We start from the raw sequence: 19,419 nt of genomic DNA on the forward strand, positions 1-19,419 counted from the left end.
CTTAGATTGTTTATTTTAAATCTTTCTTTTTAAAAATGTGTTCAGTGCTATAAATTTTCTTTTTTCATTCTTTCTTTTCTTTCCATTTTTTCTTCTTTTTTGAGACAGGGTCTTGCTCTGTTACCCAGGCTGGACTGCAGTGGCATGAACACAGCCCACTGCAGCTTCGACTCCCTGGGCTCAAGTGATCTTCCTGCCTCAGCCTCCCACTTAGCTGGACTGCAGGCACATGACACAACACCCAGCTAATTCTTTTTTTATTTTTTGTAGAGATGGGGGTCTCACTATGTTGCCCAGGCTGGTTGCGTGTTCCTGGACTCGAGTGATCCTCTCGCCTTGGCCTCCCAGAGTGCTGGGATTACAGGTGTGAGCACCACTCCTGGTCCATAAATTTTCTTCTATGCACTGCTTTTGCTGCATTCCACAAATTTTGATAAGGTGTGCTTCCTGTTTGTATTTAGTTTCAAGTAATTTAAATTTATCTTCATTTCCTTTTTGACCCATATGTTTTTTAAGAATGTGTTGTTTAGTCTCCATGTATTTGGGGGTTTTCCAGTTACCTTTTTGTTATGATTTCTAGTTTAATTCCATTGTGGTCTGAGATCAAATATTGTATGATTTTTATTATATTAAATTTGTCAACATGTGTTTTATGGCCCAAAGTGTGGTCTTTCTTGGTGAATGTTCCATGTTAGCTTGAGATAAATGTGTATTCAGCTGTTGGACGAAATATCTATAGATATAAGTGATGTCTAGTTGATTGATGGTGTTGTTGAGTTCAGCTATGTCCTTACTGATTTTCTGCTTGCTGAATCTGTCTGTTTCAGATGGAGGAATTTTGATGTCTCTAACTATAGTAGTATGTTCATCTGTTTCTCTTTGTAGTTCTATCAGCTTTTGCCTCATGTAGTTTGACATTCTCTTGTTAGATGCATACATGTTAAGGATATTATGTCTTCTTGCAGAATTTATCCCTTTATCATTATGTAATATCCTTCTTTATCCCTGACAAATTTACATGATCTGAAGTCTGCCGTGTCTCAAATTAATATAGCTACTCCAGCTTTCTTTAGAAATTAATATAGCTGCTTCAGCTTTCTTTAATGTTAACATGATATATCTTCCTCCATACACATATATATATATTTTAGACAGAGTCTTACTCTGTCACCCAGGCTGGAGTGCAGTGGCACAATTTTAGCTCACTGCAACCTCTGCCTCCCAGATTCAAGTGATTCTTGTGCCTCAGCCTCCCGAGTAGCTGGGATTACAAGTGTGTGCCATCACACCTGGCTAATTTTTGTATTATTTTTCAATTAGAGATGGGGTTTCACCATGTTGGCCAGGCTGGTCTTGAACTTCTGGCCTCAAGTTATCCATCTGCCTTGGCCTCCCAAAGTGCTGGGATTGCAAGTGTGAGCTGCCACACCTAGCCCTTCCATACATTTTTAATATATGGTTATCTTTGTATTTAAGGTCAGTTTCTTGTAGACATCATGTCTTATTTTTTGATCCACTCTGATAATCTGTCTTTTAACTGGTGCATTTAGACCGTCAGCATTCAAAGTGATTATTGATAGAGTGAGATTAATATTTACCATTTTTTACTTTTTTCTATTTGTTGTTCTTGTTCATTGTTCCTACATGTGTCTTCCACTGTTTTTCTGCCTTTTGTGGTTTTTAACTGAGTATTTTATATTATTTCATTTTCTCTCTCTTTTTTTTTTCTGTTTTTTGGTTTCTTGGGGTTTTTTGAGGTGGAATCTTACTGTGTTGCCTAGGCTGGCCTCAAACTCCTAGACTCAAGTGACCTTCCCACCTCAGCCTCCCAAGTAGCTGGGAGTACAGGTACATGGCACTGTGCCCAGCTATTTTCTCTCCTTTCTTAGCATATCAGTTATATTTCTTGTTTTACTTTTTCTAGAGGTTGTCCTAGAGTTTGCAATATACATTTGCAACTAATCCAAGTCTACTTTCAAATAACACTATACTGCTTTATGAATAATGCACGTATTTTTTAATAACAAAATAATCCTGATTATTCTATCCTTTGTACCATCACTGTCATTTATTTCACTTATACATAAGTGTACATAAGCATATATATATAAACACACATAATCTCATACACTGTTGCTATTATTATTTTGAACAAAACGTTACACTAGATCCATTAAAAGTAAGAAAAATAATTTTTTTTTGCCTTCACTGATTCCTTCTTCAATAGTGCAATTTTCTTTACGTAGATACAAGTTTCTGACCCGTTATTTTCCTTCCTTCTAAAGAACTTTTCTGAAACATTTCAGGATAGATCTACTGACTACAAATCCTCAATTTTTGTTTGTCTGAGAATGTCTTTATTTCTCCTTCACTTTTGAAGGATTATTTTGCAAGGTACAGAATTCTAGGTTGGAGAGGTTTTTGTTTTGTTTTGTTTTGTTTTTTTCCCTCTCAATACGTTAGATATTTTACTCCTCTCTTTGCTTGCTTGTGTGGTTTCTGAGAAGTCAGATGTAATTTTTATCTTTGAGCTTGTGCAGATAAGGTGTTTCTTCCCTCTGGCTTACTTCAGTATTTTTTTTTCTTTATCTTTGGTTTTCTGTAGTTTGAATATGATTTGTCTAGGTGTGGTTTTGGGGACAGTTATCCTGTTTGGTGGTCCCTGAGCTTCCTAGATCTGTGGTTTTGTGTCTGACATTAATTTGGGGAAATTCTCAGTCATTCTTGTTTTAAATATTTCTTCTGTTTCTTTCTCTCTTTATTTTCTCTCTGGTATTCTCATTAGCTGTATGTTACATCTTTTGTAGTTGTCCCAAACTTTTTGGATATTCTGTGGTTTTTTTTCCCGATCTTTTTCTCTTTGCCATTTTGGAGGTTTCTATTAAGATGTCCTCAAGCTCAGAGATTCTTCCCTCAGCTGTGTCCAGTCTACCAGTAAGCTCATCAAACACATTTTTCATTTCCATCCCAGTGTTTTTGATCTCTGGTGTTTCCTTTTGGTTTTTTCTTAGAATGTGCATCTCTGTGCTTACATTGCCCATCTGTTCTTGCATGCTGTCTGTGTTATCCATAGAGCCCCCAGCATACTAATCATTTGTTTCCAATTCCCAGTCTGATAATTCCAACATCCCTGCCATAGCTATGTCTGGTTCTGATGCTTGCTCTGTCTCTTCACATTTGTGGGTTTTTAGTTTTAGTATGCCTTGTGACTTTTTCTTGACAGTGGCCATGATGTATTGGGTAAAAGGAACTGCTGTAAATTAGCTTTTAGTAATGTGGTGGTAAGGGGCTAGGGGAGGAGTCCTATGATTAAGTCTCAGTCTTACCTCCCTCCCACCCCTCAGGTGGGATAGGAAGGCTAGAGTGGGCTGGAGTTCGATATTTCCTTTCTCTCATGTGGAAGGCTAGAGGAGACTAGAGTTGAGTCTTTCCCTTCCCCCAAGTAGGTTAGGCTCTGATAAAACCCCAGCAGGTTTTTAAACTACTTAAGGCTACTTAAGGCTCTGCTTTAGTTTCTTTTGAGGCAGGCCTTGTTAAGAACAGAGTGCCCTGGTGCATTTCAAAATAGTTCTTTCTTTCTTCCCCTTGCCTGAAGCATAAGGGGAATTTACTCCAGCATTTCTTGTGAGAATCAAGTGTAACTCCTGGGAGTAAAACTCACAGAAGTGTGCCCCCTTCCCCCGTGACTCGGTTCCCCTGGACTTTTTGACTCTCAGACTTGTTGACACTGAGCCTCCAGTAATTGATCAGTTCCAGTTCCAGTTTTCCTACCCTGATACTGGTTCCTTCAGAGGTTTCTGCCTGCATTTCAGCCCAGGAAAGTTGTGATTCTTTGTATCTGCTTGTCTGTCTGTAATTTGGGGGACAGTGGTTTGCCTGTGACTTCGTTTCTCTTACAGATCTAAGAAGAGTTGATTTTTCAGTTTGTTCTACTTTTTCCTTGTGATGGAGAGGCAACCTCCAACCTTCTTATATGCTAGACTGGAAACCAGAAACTTCCCTGACCTTTTTATGGATGGAAATCTTTGTTTTCATGGTTCCTTCTGATCTTTGGATAGGGAAGAGAGATCAGAGAGGAGCAATAAGGGAGGTCACGTGTTGCTGCTGCAGGCTGAGAACAGCCTTGAGGAGTGCAGTGTCAGATCCCAGACCCTTAGGCTAAAAGTGCCTATCAGCTTGGAGAAGGAGCACCATGGAGATAGGTGGTCCTAAGATCCCTCAGGGCAGATTTTAAGCACAGCTTTTAAAAGAAATCCTGCCTTAATATGTTTCTTTGTTATTGTTATCAGAAAGAAGGCACACGTTCAGACTTTTAATAAGGTGAATGGTAGGTGAATCAAAACTGGAATTCTTTGATTTAATTATCTCCTTATGCCAATATTTAGGCTAAGATTGGTGTTAACTTTCCTCCAGATAGAGGTTTCCAGAATATATAAAATATGCCTTAAAATAATGCTTATTAAAGAATCCATGAGACTGGGTGCAGTGGCAGACGCCTGTAATCCCAGCACTTTGGGAGGCTGAAGCAGGAGGACCGCTTGAGCCCAGGTTCAAGACCAACCTGGGCAACATAGTGAGACCTCTCTCTACAAAAATTAAAAATAAAAAATTAGTCAGGCATAGTGGCGCATGTTGCAGGAAGTCAGGGACCCCGAACGGAGGGACCGGCTGAAGCCGCAGCAGAAGAACATATATTGTGAAGATTTCATGGACATTTATTAGTTCCCCAAATTAATACTTTTATAATTTCTTATGCCTATCTTTTCTACAGTCTCTGAACATAAATCGTGAAGATTTCGTGGACACTTATCACTTCCCCAGTCAATACACTTGTGATTTCCTATGCCTGTCTTTACTTTAATCTCTTAATCTCATCATATTCTTCATAAGCTGAGGAAGATGAATGTCGCCTCAGGACCCTGTGATGATTGTGTCAGCTGCACAAATTGTTTGTAGAACCTGTGTTTGAACAATATGAAATCTGAGCATCTTGAAAAAAGAACAGGATAACAGCAATGTTCAGGGAACATCAGAGATAAGACTTCTGGCTGCCAGTGGTGAGCTGGACGGAACAGAGCCATATTTCTCCTCTTTCAAAAGCAAATAGGGGAAATATCACTGAATTCTTCGTCTCAACAAGGAACATCCCTGAGAAAGAGAATGCGTCCTGAGGGCAGGCCTGTGAATGGCCCCCTTAGAAGCGTGCAGTCTTTTATGGTCGAAGCTGAAGGGATGAAATAAGCCCCGTCTCCTGTAGCGCTCCCAGGCTTATTAGGATGAGGAAAATTCCCGCCTAGTAAATTTTGGTCAGACAGGTTGTCTGCTCTCAAACCCTGTTTCCTGATGAGATATTACCAATGACAATGCATGCCCGAAACTTCATTAGCAATTTTAATTTTGCCCCACCCTGTGGTCCTGTGATCTCGCCCTGCCTCCACTTGCTTTGTGATATTTTATTACCTTGTGAAGTATGTGATCTCTGTGACCCACACCCTATTCGTGCACTCCCTCCCCTTTTGAAAATCGCTAATAAAAACTTGCTGGTTTTACAGCTCGGGGAACATCACGGATCCTGCCGACATGTGATGTCTCCCCCAGACACCCAGCTTTAAATTTCTCTCTCTTGTGCTCTTTCCCTTTATTTCTCAAACCAGCTGAGACACTTAGGAAATAGAAAAGAACCCATGTAATCATTAGGAGCGGGTTCTCCCAATAGGCACACACCTGTAGTCCTAGCTACTTGGGAAGTTGAGGTGGGAGGATCCCTTGAGCCCAGGAGTTTGAGGTTACAGTAAGCTATGATTGTGCCATTGCAGTCTAGACTGGATGATAGAGTGAGACCCTGTCTCTAAAAAAAAAAAAATTGTTAATAAAGAATTCATACTGACACTAACAAAAATAAACTTTAAAATGGTGGAGGTGAGTGGGGAAAAGTGAAACCTCTGCTTTACAGAATACCAATGAATAAATGTAGGAAGAATTTCTTAATCAGCCTTCAATAACCACTAGAATAATAACTGATTCAGGCAGCGATGATCAATAGATTATAAAACCTTTGGATGAAAGATTGTTGGAGAAAAGGATATTCATATATCTCAAAATATCATTAATAAAATAACAGGTTATTTATTAATTACAAAGGGAAAAGGTATAGTGAAGAAATCTGATGGGTACCCTTTTCAACCAGATAATCAAATTTGGCATCCCCAGTTATGTGAAATTGATATCACATCCCTCCTGATGTGATGCACTGGGAAGGATCCATCACCTACATATCCGTGGAATATTCCTGGTATCAACGAAAAGAGTCAAACTCTGTAAAATATTTGAAGAGATTTATTCTGAGTCAAATGTGAGTGACCATGGCCCATGACACAGCCCTCAGAAGGTCCTGAGAACATGTGCCCAGGGTGGTCAGGGTACAGCTTGGTTTTATATATTTTAGGGAGGCTTGAGACATCAATCAAATACATTTAAGAAATGCATTTATTGGTTTGGTTCAGAAAGGTGGGACAACTCAAAGGAGGGTCTTCCAGGCTACAGGTAAATTTAAACATTTTCTGGTTGATAATTGGTTGAGTTTATCTGAAGACCTGGGATTAATGGAAAGGAATGTTCAGGTTAAGATAAAGGAACGTGGGACCAAGTTTTTTTGTGCAGAGGAAGCTCTCAGACTTCACAGAGAGAGCAGGTTGTAAAATGTTTCTTATCAGACCTAAAAGGGTGCCTGGCTTTTAGTTGATTATCTCATGGATCTGGAAAGGAAGGAAAACAAAGGGGGAAGGGGATTCTGTATAGAATGTGGATTTTTCTCACAAGAGACTTCACAGGGCAATTTCAAGGCATGGCAAGGAAGTATATTTTGGGGTTAAATATTTTTTCCGTGTCTCATAGTGTTGTACTGGAGTCATATTGAAAAGCAAGTCACAATATACAGGGTCAAATAAAACCCATCTGATGAGAATCCATGGTTTGTAGGGCATGAATCCCCAGACCCCTTAGGTAGGAATTTGGGCAAGATAAAAAAAATCAGAGCTTAGTCCTCATTGGCAATGATGATTGGAGGAAATAGCAAAGTCCAAATTGAAAGACATTATGCAAAACAGCGTAAGTGCCCCCTCCACCCACACTCTATTCCTGTAGGAAAGGATACTTGATACTTCAAAAATGTCCATGTCATAAAAGACAAAAAAGGAAAGAGACAAAAAGAAACATTGTTGGGAGAATTAGGGAGATTTAGGGACTGTATATGTTATATAATAGTAATATATTTCTTGAGTGTAATAATTGTATTCTAGTTATATAGGAGGATGTTTTGTTCTTAGAAGATAGAATCTTTGGCCCGGTGCAGTGGCTCACGCCTGTAATCCCAGCATTTTGGGAGGCCGAGGCAGATGGATCACGAGGTCAGGAGATCGAGACTATCCTGGCTAACACGGTGAAACCTCGTCTCTACTAAAAAAAAAAAAAAATTAGCTGGGCATGGTGGCGGGTGGGTGCCTGTAGTCCCAGCTACTCGGGAGGCTGAGGCAGGAGAATGGCATGAACCTGGGAGATAGAGCTTGCAGTGAGCCAAGATTGCGCAACTGCACTCCAACCTGGGTGACAGAGCAAGACTCCATCTCAAAAAAACAAAAGGAGAATCTTAAATCTTTAGGGATGAAGTGTCATGATGTCTGCAACTAATTCTCAGATGGTTCAGGAAAAAATGTCTGTGTCTGTGGAGGAGGAGGGAGAAGGGAAATATGACAAAATATTAACAATTGGTTATCTAGATAAAGAGTATATAATAGTTGGTCATTGTACTTTTCTTGTGACTTTTAGGAAGATTTAAAATTTTTCCAAAGAAAGTTGAAGACAAATTTTAATTACAATAAAATTTAAAAATGAAATAACATTTATTCTGTCTTATTGCTTTAGGTGAAATCCTTAACCCTGTTTGTCACCCATTATCCGCCAGTTTGTGAGCTAGAAAAAAATTACTCACACCAGGTGGGGAATTACCACATGGGATTCTTGGTCAGCGAGGATGAGAGCAAACTGGATCCAGGTATAAAATATTCCTACAGTTGGTACAAATATTGGTTTTCATGTTTGATACCTCAAAGTTTGTTGGAACATGAACTTACTGCTTATTAATAATGAAAGCTGTGAATGTGAGCTGTAAATAACATTTGTCAGGATTCATTTTTGCTAAGCTTTAGGTCAAGTAGAATTTACATTTATCCATGCTATCTCTGAGTCCTTCTCTGGTCTTCCTTGTCTCATTTGTCGTGGCAGCCCTTTTCTCTTTTTTTACAGGAATAGGGTGTGGGTGGAGGGGGCACTTAGGTTTTCCTCTTAGTGCCTTGTACTCTTACATGATTCATCTCAGTATAGATGACAGTCAACTGCAGAATGTAATTAGTCATCTTTTAAAAATGCCCAATATTTTCCCCAAAATATCATTTAACTTACTAAGGGCCATATACTGTACTGGACATAGGTTTTTCTTTTAATATTATAAGGAAACTGAATCTCAGACAGGTAAAGTGGTTTGACCATGTCAACCACTTAGATGGGGGCTAAAATGAGCCTAGAATTCACTTCTGCTTCTGGGTACTCTTCTGTGCCCCTCTGCTAGAGCTGCTATGAAGGAAATCTACAATATTTTTCCTAGTCTTTCCAGTTACTGGTGTCACAGAAATGAGACATTTTATGAAAAAGAACACCGTTAGCCAATAGCAATAAATTTAAGTGCCGTAAGTAACATAGTAGACTTTAGCATTTTTTTTTTCTGTTCAGTAGTAATTGTTTTAAGCTACCAGCCTGTAGAACTGTGGTGGTTTGCGCAATTGGTATGCTACAATGGAAAATCCATCATGCAAGATATCCCAGAGTCCAAATTTTATTTTGGAAAAGTAATAGGGATGGACCTGAAAAAGAAATCAGGCAACTGGCCCAAATGAAACAAAGCACTGGCCCTAAGATAAATGTAATGTTAGGCAGTTCCTGCTTTTCACCACCATGCAGTCTTGAAAAACACATCATAAATTCTGTCATGGAGGTAGTTTTGTATCTATTAATCTGCATCCAGGGTGACTAGAGGAGACTTAAGCTAAAACCCTTGGGACAAGGAGAATAGAGTTCACCAATAGGGAAGAGGAGGAGTCAGTGCCACTAATAAGCATTTGATGTGAACTGAAAACTAACCCAGAACATTGTACCTTTCCCTTAAATGTTCTGGGCATTTTATTTTATTGATTTTAATTTTTGTGTTTTGTTGAGATGGGGCATCACTGTCATCCAGGCTGGAGTGCGGTGGCACGATCACAGCTCACTGCAGCCACAACCTCCCAGGCCCAGGTGATCCTCCCATGTCAGCCTCCCCAGTAGCTGGGACTACAGGCGCACACCACCATGCCTGGCTGATCTTTGTATGTTATGTAGAGACAGGCTCTCACTATGTTGCCCAGGCTAGTCTCAAACTCTTGAACTCAAGTGATCCTCCTGCCTTGACCTCCCAAAGCTAGGCTTACAGGGATGCGCTACCTTGCCTGGCTGATTTTAATTTTTATCAGTGAACATAATTTTTAAAATTCAGTGGTGCTAAAAGGCTCCAGCTGACAAGCTTCCTTCCCTCCAGTCCTTGTCCTTCCCCATCCTAGTCCCAAGGCAACTACTTTCAACACTTTTCCCCATTTCTGTTGTATTTCTAAGTAATATGCATATTTTCCTGTCCCTTGATTCATCAAGTTGACTATTGTCATTGTGTTAATTGAGAATCTTCAGTTTTCCCTTCCTCTGTCCTTCCAGTGTAGTCATTTCGCATTTATTGCATGTCATTCATATTTGTTATTTTCATTATTATTGCCATGCTAAGTATTGCTTACTGATGAGCCAAGTATGAGACAAGTACATTTCTTTTACAATGTTTTCTATTTTCTCAAAAATAAGAATTGACTGTCCTTATTTTTTCATTTTGTTTTGTTTTGTTTTTGAGTCTATAGCTGAATCTTCCTGTACCCTCCAATAGCTTCGTAAAATGCCTCTGTAGATGTTTTTCCACACAACTGAACCTACTGGTTCCCATTTGTCCCACTGGGGCTCTTCCTCCTGGAGCCCTTTGTCCTCCTGCTCATCTGAACTGGCTGCTATCTGGGCCTGCTACATAGCTGTCATCCCGAGCCTGCCTTGCCGGCATCCTAGGAGTTCCCTTACCCCTCTTCTAAGCATGTGATTTCAAGGAACGAAACACTCGGTCTCACACTGGCTCAGACAAAAGGATGCAGTTATGTATAATCCCATGTTCCATGAACTCCAGAGGAAGAGTGAGCTTCAGCGCCTCCTTTTTGCAATTCCCAGGCTCTGTCTTCCTGCCTGGCCGGTTTAATCACCAGTGGTTAATCACCAGGTTAATCACCTCGCCGGTTTAATCACTAGTGATAATGACTGCAGCCCTTCCTGGCATCATGTCCAGAATGTCCAAAGGAAGAAAAGAGACGAGCATTTCCTGTTAACTCTTTCTTAGAACAAGGGAACTTTTTCTCAGATGTCTTCCAGTATCTCACAATTGCCTCATCGCATTTTCAGAATTGAGTAACAGGCTCCTTCCTAAACCACTCCTTAGCAGAGGATGGCAGGGGCGACTTTGATGGGCCTAGGTGAATCAGGATCCACTTCTGGAGCTGGCTTTGAAGACCCAGTCCCCTGAGTTAAATGATTAGGGAGTTAATTCCTTATAAAATCAAGGTTTTCTTAGGGGTGGGATAAATGTTGAATTAGGCTACTACTAAGATCAACTAAAGGAGGTAAAAGTTTTGAGATTTTTCATGAATGAAAATGTTTCACATGCTTGTTGGCCATGTGTATGTTGTCTTTTGAAAAGTATCTGTACATATCTTTTGCCTACTTTTTAATGGGTTTGGTTTTTTATTATAAATGTATGTAAGTTCCTTGTAGGTGCTGAATATTAGATCTTTGTCAGATGCATAGTTTGCAAACATTTTCTCCCATTCTATACGTTGCCTGTTTACCCTGTTCATATTTTCTTATAAATGTATGTAAGTTCCTTGTAGATGCTGGATATTAGATCTTTGTCAGATGCATAGTTTGCAAACATTTTCTCCCATTCTGTACGTTGCCTGTTTACCCTGTTCATAGTTTCTTTTGCTATGCAAAAGCTCTATAGTTTAATTAGGTCCCATGTGTCAGTTTTTGCTTTTGTTGCAATTGCTTTTGGCCTCTTAGTCATGAAATCTTTGCCCATTCCTGTGTCCAGAATTGTAAAAGCAAAATATCACTGATTATTAGAGAAATGCAAATTAAAACCACAATGAGATACCTTCTCACACCAGTCAGATTAGCTATTATTAAAAAGTCAAAAAATAACAGGTGCTGGTGAGGTTGTGGAGAAAAAGGAATGCTTATACACTGGGTAAGAGTGTAAATTAGTTCAACCATTGTGGAAGACAATGTGTTGATTCCTCAAAGACCTAAAAACAGAATTACCATTCAACCCAGCAATCCTATTACTGTAATAGCAATCCTATTACAATTTATATACCCAGAGAAATATAAATTGTTGTGTCATAAAGACACATGCACACGTATGTTCATCGCAGCACTATTCACAGTAGTAAGACATGGAATCAACCTAAATGCCCATCAACGGTAGACTGGTTAAAGAAAATGTGGTACAAATACACCATGGAATACCATCCAGCCATAAAAAAGAGTAAGATCATATCCTTTGCAGGAATATGGATGAAGCTGGAGGTCATTTTCCTTAGCAAACTAATGCAGGAACAGAAAACCAAGTATTGCATGTTTTCACTTATAAGTGGGAGCTAAATGATGAAAACACATGGAAACATAGAGGGGAACAACACACACTGGGGCCTACTAGACGGGAGGGTGGGAGGAGGGAGAGGATCAGGAAAAATAACTAATCTATACAAGGCTTAATACCTGGGGGATTAAATAATCAGTACAGCAAACCTCTGTGACACAAGTTTACCTCTATAACAAACCTGCACATGTACCCCTGAACTTAAAAGTTTAAAAAATATATGTAGCTTCTATGTTCAAATTTATAGTTCAGCCAGGATTAGAATTTTAGATTGAAAACCATCTCACTCAGAATTTTGAAGCAGTGCTCCACTGCCTGCTGCCTTCCAGTATTGTTCCTGGCTATATCTGTGCTTCATCCATTACCTCTCCCCCAACTTCTCCTCTTCTGTATGAGGTAGAGGCCATTGCATAGGTCATCAGTAAAATGCCCCACAGGTCTTTTGGATGGCTTTTAAAATACTCTATTTCCCATGATGTGATAGGTAAAACAATGGACAAATAGTTAAGAAACCTGTATTTTAGTATATTCCAATCTGTATGATCTTGGACAAGTCACCTAACTTCACTCACCCCTAAATTTTTATGAATCTGTTCTAAAAGCAACTTTAGAAATTATTTGTCAGCATGTATCTCCTGAATAACTGCTTAGAGAAGTTTAGCTTAAATATAAATCTTGCTAAGTTTCCCTATAATAAACAGAAACATGAATTATTACTTCCACTGACTCAAAGCAGTGCCAGGTAAACATTTTAATAATGTCCGTTTAAGAAGTGGCCATAGCTTGTAAGTAATTACTTCCTAATCAAGAACTTTTGCTGTGAACCTGTAAAGAAACAGAGTTTTACTCATAAAACAAGTTTTATTCTCTCCCATGTGGCTTTTTCTGACTCCATATTTCCATCCTACCAGCACCCCAAACCCCTCTCCCGCACAGAGGGTAAAGGAGTACATAATTACAAAAAGAGATCCTCCAGGTGATTATGGAAGAGTGGTCACATTCTTTACCTTGAAGGTGTGAAAACTACCATAATGTAAAGTGGAGACCAGCACATAATGACACACTCAGCAACTGTTTGTGTGTTAACAAGGTATTCAGAGCAGTGAAATATTTTATGTAAGTCAGCTATATTTTGTAGCTATATTATACGTTATATAAGAACATTGTTACAACTATCTCTCGTGCACTCTCTATATATGTCTACATATATATACACACACACACACACACACACACTATTTGTATAAAAACAAAAAAAAATTAAAAGTCATAATAGGCCACGCATGGTGGCTCACGCCTGTAATCTCAGCACTTTGGGAGGCCAAAGTGTGGTCAGATCACCCAAGGTCAGGAGTTCGAGACCAGCCTGGTTAACCTGGAGAAACCCTGTCTCTACTAAAAATACAAAAATTAGCCGAGTGTGGTGGCACGAGCTACTCAGGAGGCTGAGGCAGGAGAATCACTTGAACCCGGGAGGCAGAGGTTGCGGTGAGCCGAGATCATGCCATTGCACTCCATCCTGAGCAACAAGAGCGAAACTTAGTCTCAAAAAAAAAAAAAAAAATTCATTAACAAATTTTTAGGTAGGGAGATTTTATGGCATTTATTAGGCTCTCAGAAAATACTGATGGCTAGCTGGATGGATAGATGGACAGAGAGACAGATGAATGAATCTTGTTTAGAAAGGTCAGCATGGGGTCTAGATTATATTGGAGAACTGGAGACGGGGAGATCAGTTAGGACTAACACAGTTGAAGTGATGAACTATTTTTCTGTCTTAAAGATAAGAAATGGCTTTTTTGATTGTCTGTTGCTTTTCACTTCAGTCTTAGTCTTGTGAACTTTGAAAAGTAACAAAAAGTTATCCAGGTTTGCGGGCACTGGCTTCTAGCTGCGTCTTCCCTAATCTGTTCCCACCTACTTCTGCACCTGTGTTCCTCAACTTTCATTTGGGGGCAAAAGGTACTCTCAGTGCCTTGTAACGGAAATTTGGGTCTGTGTTTCTGAGTGAGTTGGTGTTCTCTCCACCTCCTACTTCAGCACCCACCCTTAGAAAGCTCTTATCTGTCTGCTGCCGAATTCTTAGAGGAGGGCCAGGAAAAATCCATTGTCCTTTTTCTCTGTTGTGTTCAGTCTTTGGCTTTTTAAATTTTCACTGATAAAAGAAAAAAAGCATACACATCTATCAAATGAAATAATGATTGAGAAAAAGCTCTTAATAAACTCATAAGTATACTGGGATTGTAGAAATCTTTGTAACTCTGGCCCACCTTGGACATTTTTGCAGCACAATGCACATTTTGCAGCACAATTATATTGAATTTCATAATAAAAGTTACATAATATCCTGAGCTGCTTTAGCTTAAACTACATGCAGTGGTTTATTATAATTATTGTACTTCATTATATCCCAGTTCTTTCAAAGTTTTAAGTTCATGTGTATGTATATATGACAGGCTGGGTCCTCTAGGAAGCAGATTCTGAGATTTGCATTCAGGAGGTTCACTGGGAGTGCTGGGCTGTGTTATAGTCAAAAGGCTTCAGCCAGCCCTGCAGAGAACTCTGAGGCTAGAATCGTCCTTCAGAGTTACCTCAACTTGGGGTGAGGAGGATAGACCTCTATACCTTTATTAGTTATCTTTATTAATTTGGGGTAATTTGCAAACAGTGTGCAACAGATTACCCCCCAAAGCAGAGTGGCTTAGAACAACATTTATTACCTCATAGTTTCTGTGAGTCAGGAGTCCAGGGACAACTTAACCACACCTCTAAGGCTGAACGCTTTAGCTCTATGAGAGATCCTCTAGTTCGGTTCCTCACAGGGCTACAGTCAGTCACTGATCAGGGCAACAGCCATGTCAAGGCTTCCCAGCTCACATGTGGCTCTTGCCAAGCCTCCCAATATCTGCTTCCAAGCCCACTCATGCTGCTGTTGGCATGCCTCAGGCTCTCGCCGACTGTTGGTGGGAGACATCAGTTTTTTCCATGTGAGCAGCTCCATAGACAGCCCACAACATGGCGGCTGGCTTCCCTCGGAGCAGGCAGGCAACAAAGTGAGCGTACCCAAGTCAGAAGCCACAATCTTTCTGTAACCTAATCTCTGAAGTGATATCTCATCACTTTTGCCGTATTCTGTTCATTAAAAGTGAGTCACTGGTTGGGAACGACACAAGCACGTGAACACCAGCAGGCAGAGGTCTTTGGTGGCCATCTTCGAGGCTACCTACAACAACCAGTCACTGGCTGCAGGCTGCCCCAAAGCGAGGTGTGGTCTTGAGCGAAGCCCCCCCTTCAGCTGCAACAATTTCCAAAGAAGGCAAACAGTCGAGGGTTGCAGGCCAACAATCTGTCTGACAGCTGAGGGAATAAACTCTTTAGTCTTAAGAGGGATCTGGGTGGTACTGAACAGAATCCAGTATGTATAGCTCTTAGTTAAACTGAATATTTAATAAACCAGAACATCTCAATCCTGTTATTTAAACTGACCAACATGTAATATTTTCTTACCTGTTTTTAAGGGAGAAATTATAGGCCTGGCACTGTGGTTCATGCCTATAATCCCAGCACTTTGGGAGGCCGAGGTGGGCGGACCACTTGTGCCCAGAAGTTCGAGAGCAGCCTGGGCAACATGGCAAAACCCCATCTCTTAAAGAAAAAAAAAAAATTAGCTAGGCATGGTAGTATGCACCTGTAGTTTCAGCTACTCTGGAGGCTGAAATGGGATAATCACCTTGAACCTGGAAAGTTGAGACTGCCAGTGAGCTGAGATTGTGCCACTGAACTCCAGCTTGGGCAAGCAAGTTAGACCCTGTCTCAGAAACATAAAAAGGAGAAATTATATTGTATCAACCACATACTAAGATCATTCTCATCCCAGCGCAGTGGCTCACACCTGTAATCCCAACACTTTGAGAGGCCAAGGAGGGAGGATTGTTTAAAGCCAAGGAGTTCAAGACCAGCCTGAGCAACAGAGCAAGACCCGATCTCTACAAAAAATATTAAAAAATTAGCTGAGTGTGGTGGCATGAACCTGTAGTCCTAGCTACTTAGGAGGCTAGGCAGGAGGATTGCTTGAGCCCAGGAGTTTGATGTTACAGTAAGGTATGATCATGCCACTGCACTCCAGCCTAGGTGATAGAGCGAGACCCTATCTCTAAAAAAGTAAATAAATAAAATCATTCTCTTTTTAATATAGATGTTCAGTTCAAATTTGCAATGAATCATTTTTGAAAACTATTTTAAGTGAGCTAAAAGATCCTATATGCACACAGCAGTTTCAAAACAGTATTTACCCTTTTCTTGACATATCAAATTAATAAATGGATCTAACAGGCAAGTAGGAATAGTGATTTCAGATTGTATGATTTAATAAAGTTATGAGAATGTACATGTCCTTTTTAATCCTATAATTTATTTCAGCATTCGGGCACGGATTTGATCTCCTTTCTTTATTTCGCAGGCGAAGAACAAGTCCCTGATTTTGTCACCTTCCTTTACCAAATAACTAGAGGAATTGCAGCAAGGAGTTATGGATTAAATGTGGCTAAACTAGCAGATGTTCCTGGAGAAATTTTGAAGAAAGCAGCTCACAAGTCAAAAGAGCTGGAAGGATTAATAAATACGAAAAGGTCAGAATGATTATGCTACATGTTTTTCATTTGTAATGAAACCTAAGTTGTCCAAGAAAGAGGAGTGTCCTAAAAATGAACATCAGATCTCCTTTTAAGCACCTCTTCAAATATTCTGAACCATTTAATTATGATGAAGTGAAAACAGCTCTTGCAAAGCTCAGGTGAATTTAGTGCATCTTCATTAGATCATTAAGTTACTGAATTGGTTTTTCAGTCATTTTTATAAAGAATTAAGTTAATTCCTTAATATGTGCCACATTGGTTACTTTAAAGATTCAATTATGCCAAAGGTTACTGAAGATATTGAGAACCTACAGAAAATTTATTTTATTCATAGATTTTATTCAGATATGCAACAATTACATCCAGAAATTCTATCAGAATATTAATGAAATAGTACTACATAACAGGCAATCATAGTCAGTATCCACATGTCACTTATTTTGTAGACTGTGACAAATTTTTCATTCTAAACAGGCTTCTGTCACTTTAAATGCTTATGGGAATACTTTCCACCTTTACCCTTGCTATCCAGCTAGTATGTAGTCAGTACATAAATTAATCTTAATGTAAACCTGAGATACACTTTGAAAGAAAGATATTCCTAGGGAAATATCATATTCGTAAATTACACCCTTTTGTTTCCCAAATATAAAATTCTGAAACAACATAAGCTCCCCATCCACCTACTGCCCCACCCCTGCCATACTTGGGGAGCCTGATGTGCTGGGTACATTAGTACCCTGGTTGATAACCATATGACCATGATGAACAGATTGTTGATCGAATAGAAAATCTTGGCTGGCTACTGGTGGTTCCTATGTTATACTCCAAGAATATTCTTTAATATTTGGTAATAATTCTAGGAATTATTACCAAATTTCAATATTGAAATAGTAATGCCTATCATACTAGCTAAAGAAACAGTTGCTAACTTGTTTACAGTAGTGCAATTAACTTCTCTTTCTCTACCTCCTTCTCCTGTGCTTCCACCTTGCACTCCTCCACTTTGGTGTACTATAGTTGACCAAGTCCAGAGTGCTGGGCTCTACAAATGGCACACAGCCTCCTCTAGTGACACTCTTTTCTGGCTCATTTCCAAATCACAATGCCAAAACAGAAGCAAAGTGGCATAATCAGTTTCAGCCTATTTCTGTTACAAGCCAGATTAATATAAAATTTTTCCTGAGGGAAAATTATCTATGAGAATTAAAAAATAATGTTAGCCCTCTTCCTCTGCAAAGTCCGGAGACAAATTAAACTCTCTTTAGTTGCCATATTATTATTGTTCTTTTTCTCTGAAAAAAAAACCTAGAATAAAGCTTTACTACAAAGGATATATATATACAAGATAGCAATAAACTATGTCAGTTTCTAAATTTGCTATAGAAATATATGCAAGCTAGCAATAAAATATGGCAATTTCTATATTTTCATATATTCTTGTTTCTGCTATATAGCCTACAAAGCAAGAGCAAAAACATTCACAGATTACTCATAACTCTTCCAACTAGTAAGTGACATTTTGAAATCTATGAAGTTATCTTGACAAGATGAGAGAATTATTAGATGTTGCTTTGGGATAGAATCTGATCATTTATCAAGATACTGTATTTGTTGTTTTACCTTTTTTCTAAAAGTGCTTATCACATCAATTCCTTTGGCCAGATCAAAGAAATCAAACTGAATCTTGGGCCTTAGTGTGTATTTGTTATAATAGTTGCTATTTATTGGATGGTTACTGTGTGTAGAAACCATTCTGAGCAGTCATTTGCAGCAGCCTAGACACTGTGCCAGCTACTCTTCTCATCGCTTTACATACATTATCTCATTTCATCCTTATGGCAGCCTTATCCTCATGGTCTAGTTGGGGAAAGTGAGGCCAGCAAGGACAGGACACTGACCCAGAGTCACACAGCTCGTTGATGGTGGAGCAGTAATTGGAACTCAGATACTCTAGCTCCATACCCTAAATACTCAATTGGGTTGCTATTCTGCAGGGAAAAAAAAGTAAGTCTGTGTTATGCTGGCGTTTTACTCTTTAATTAGCTTCATTGTCTTCGGTTGGTGTTACTTTTCATCCTGGGAACACTTCACAGGAGTTTCTTGTCTCCAGGTGCAAATAAGCACACACCACCAGCCTCTAGCAGAGTTTGAAGGAGGAGGAGGTCAGGTTCTCCCCTCTGGGGCTGACAGGGGTAAGGATTTTAGGAGAAAGCACAAAGGCAATAGTGGCAATTGGTAACCTGGGTCCTTTGATTATAGTAGCAGCTCTGAAAGCTCCTTTCACCAGAAGGGTGACACTGACACAGCTTCCTAACTATAGAGCCTGCCCAGTATTCAAATGTTGCAGACTTTTCATAGCTTCTGATGAGACGTATTGTCTCCCAGCAATTTCATTTATTAAATAGTATTTTATTTTTCCCCAGGAAGAGACTCAAGTATTTTGCAAAGTTATGGACGATGCATAATGCACAAGACCTGCAGAAGTGGACAGAGGAGTTCGAAATGGAAGAAACACAGACTTCTCTTCCTCATTAAAATAAAGACTTACATTTGTGAACAAAAAATGGAGAATTAAAAATACCAACTGTACAAAATAACTCTCCAGTAACAGCCTATGTTTGTGTGACATGTGAGCATAAAATTATGACCATGGTGCATTCCTACTGGAAACAGAGAGGTTTTTCTGAAGACAGTCTTTTTCAGGTTCCTGTCTTCCTAACTTTTCTAAGTATAAACACTCTTGAATAGACTTCCACTTTGTAATTAGAAAATTTCATGGATAGTAAGTCCAGTAAAGCCTTAAGTGGCAGAATATAATTCCCAAGCTTTTGGAGGGTGATATAAAAATTTACTTCATATTTTTATTTGTTTCAGTTCAGATAATTGGCAGCTGGGTGAATCTGGCAGGAATCTCTCCATTTGAACTAAAATAATTTTATTAGGCAGCCAGTT

The 19,419-nt window shown here is 39.4% G+C and overlaps 1 protein-coding gene across 1 annotated transcript in view; it reads left to right on the plus strand.

The window, feature by feature from the left end:
• Window positions 1-19,064, plus strand: part of MSH3 (mutS homolog 3) — a 234,120-nt gene extending 215,056 nt beyond the window's left edge. The window contains exons 22-24 of the mRNA XM_011995562.1: window positions 7,921-8,050; window positions 16,290-16,458; window positions 18,891-19,064. Coding sequence (XP_011850952.1) covers window positions 7,921-8,050; window positions 16,290-16,458; window positions 18,891-19,002 — 411 coding nt within the window. The 3' untranslated portion in view covers window positions 19,003-19,064. The remainder of the gene's footprint in view (window positions 1-7,920; window positions 8,051-16,289; window positions 16,459-18,890) is intronic.
• The last annotated feature ends 355 nt before the right edge of the window (window positions 19,065-19,419 follow it).

The sequence above is a fragment of the Mandrillus leucophaeus genome, unplaced genomic scaffold (genome assembly GCF_000951045.1).
Source record: "Mandrillus leucophaeus isolate KB7577 unplaced genomic scaffold, Mleu.le_1.0 Scaffold491, whole genome shotgun sequence".
NCBI lineage: Eukaryota > Metazoa > Chordata > Mammalia > Primates > Cercopithecidae > Mandrillus > Mandrillus leucophaeus.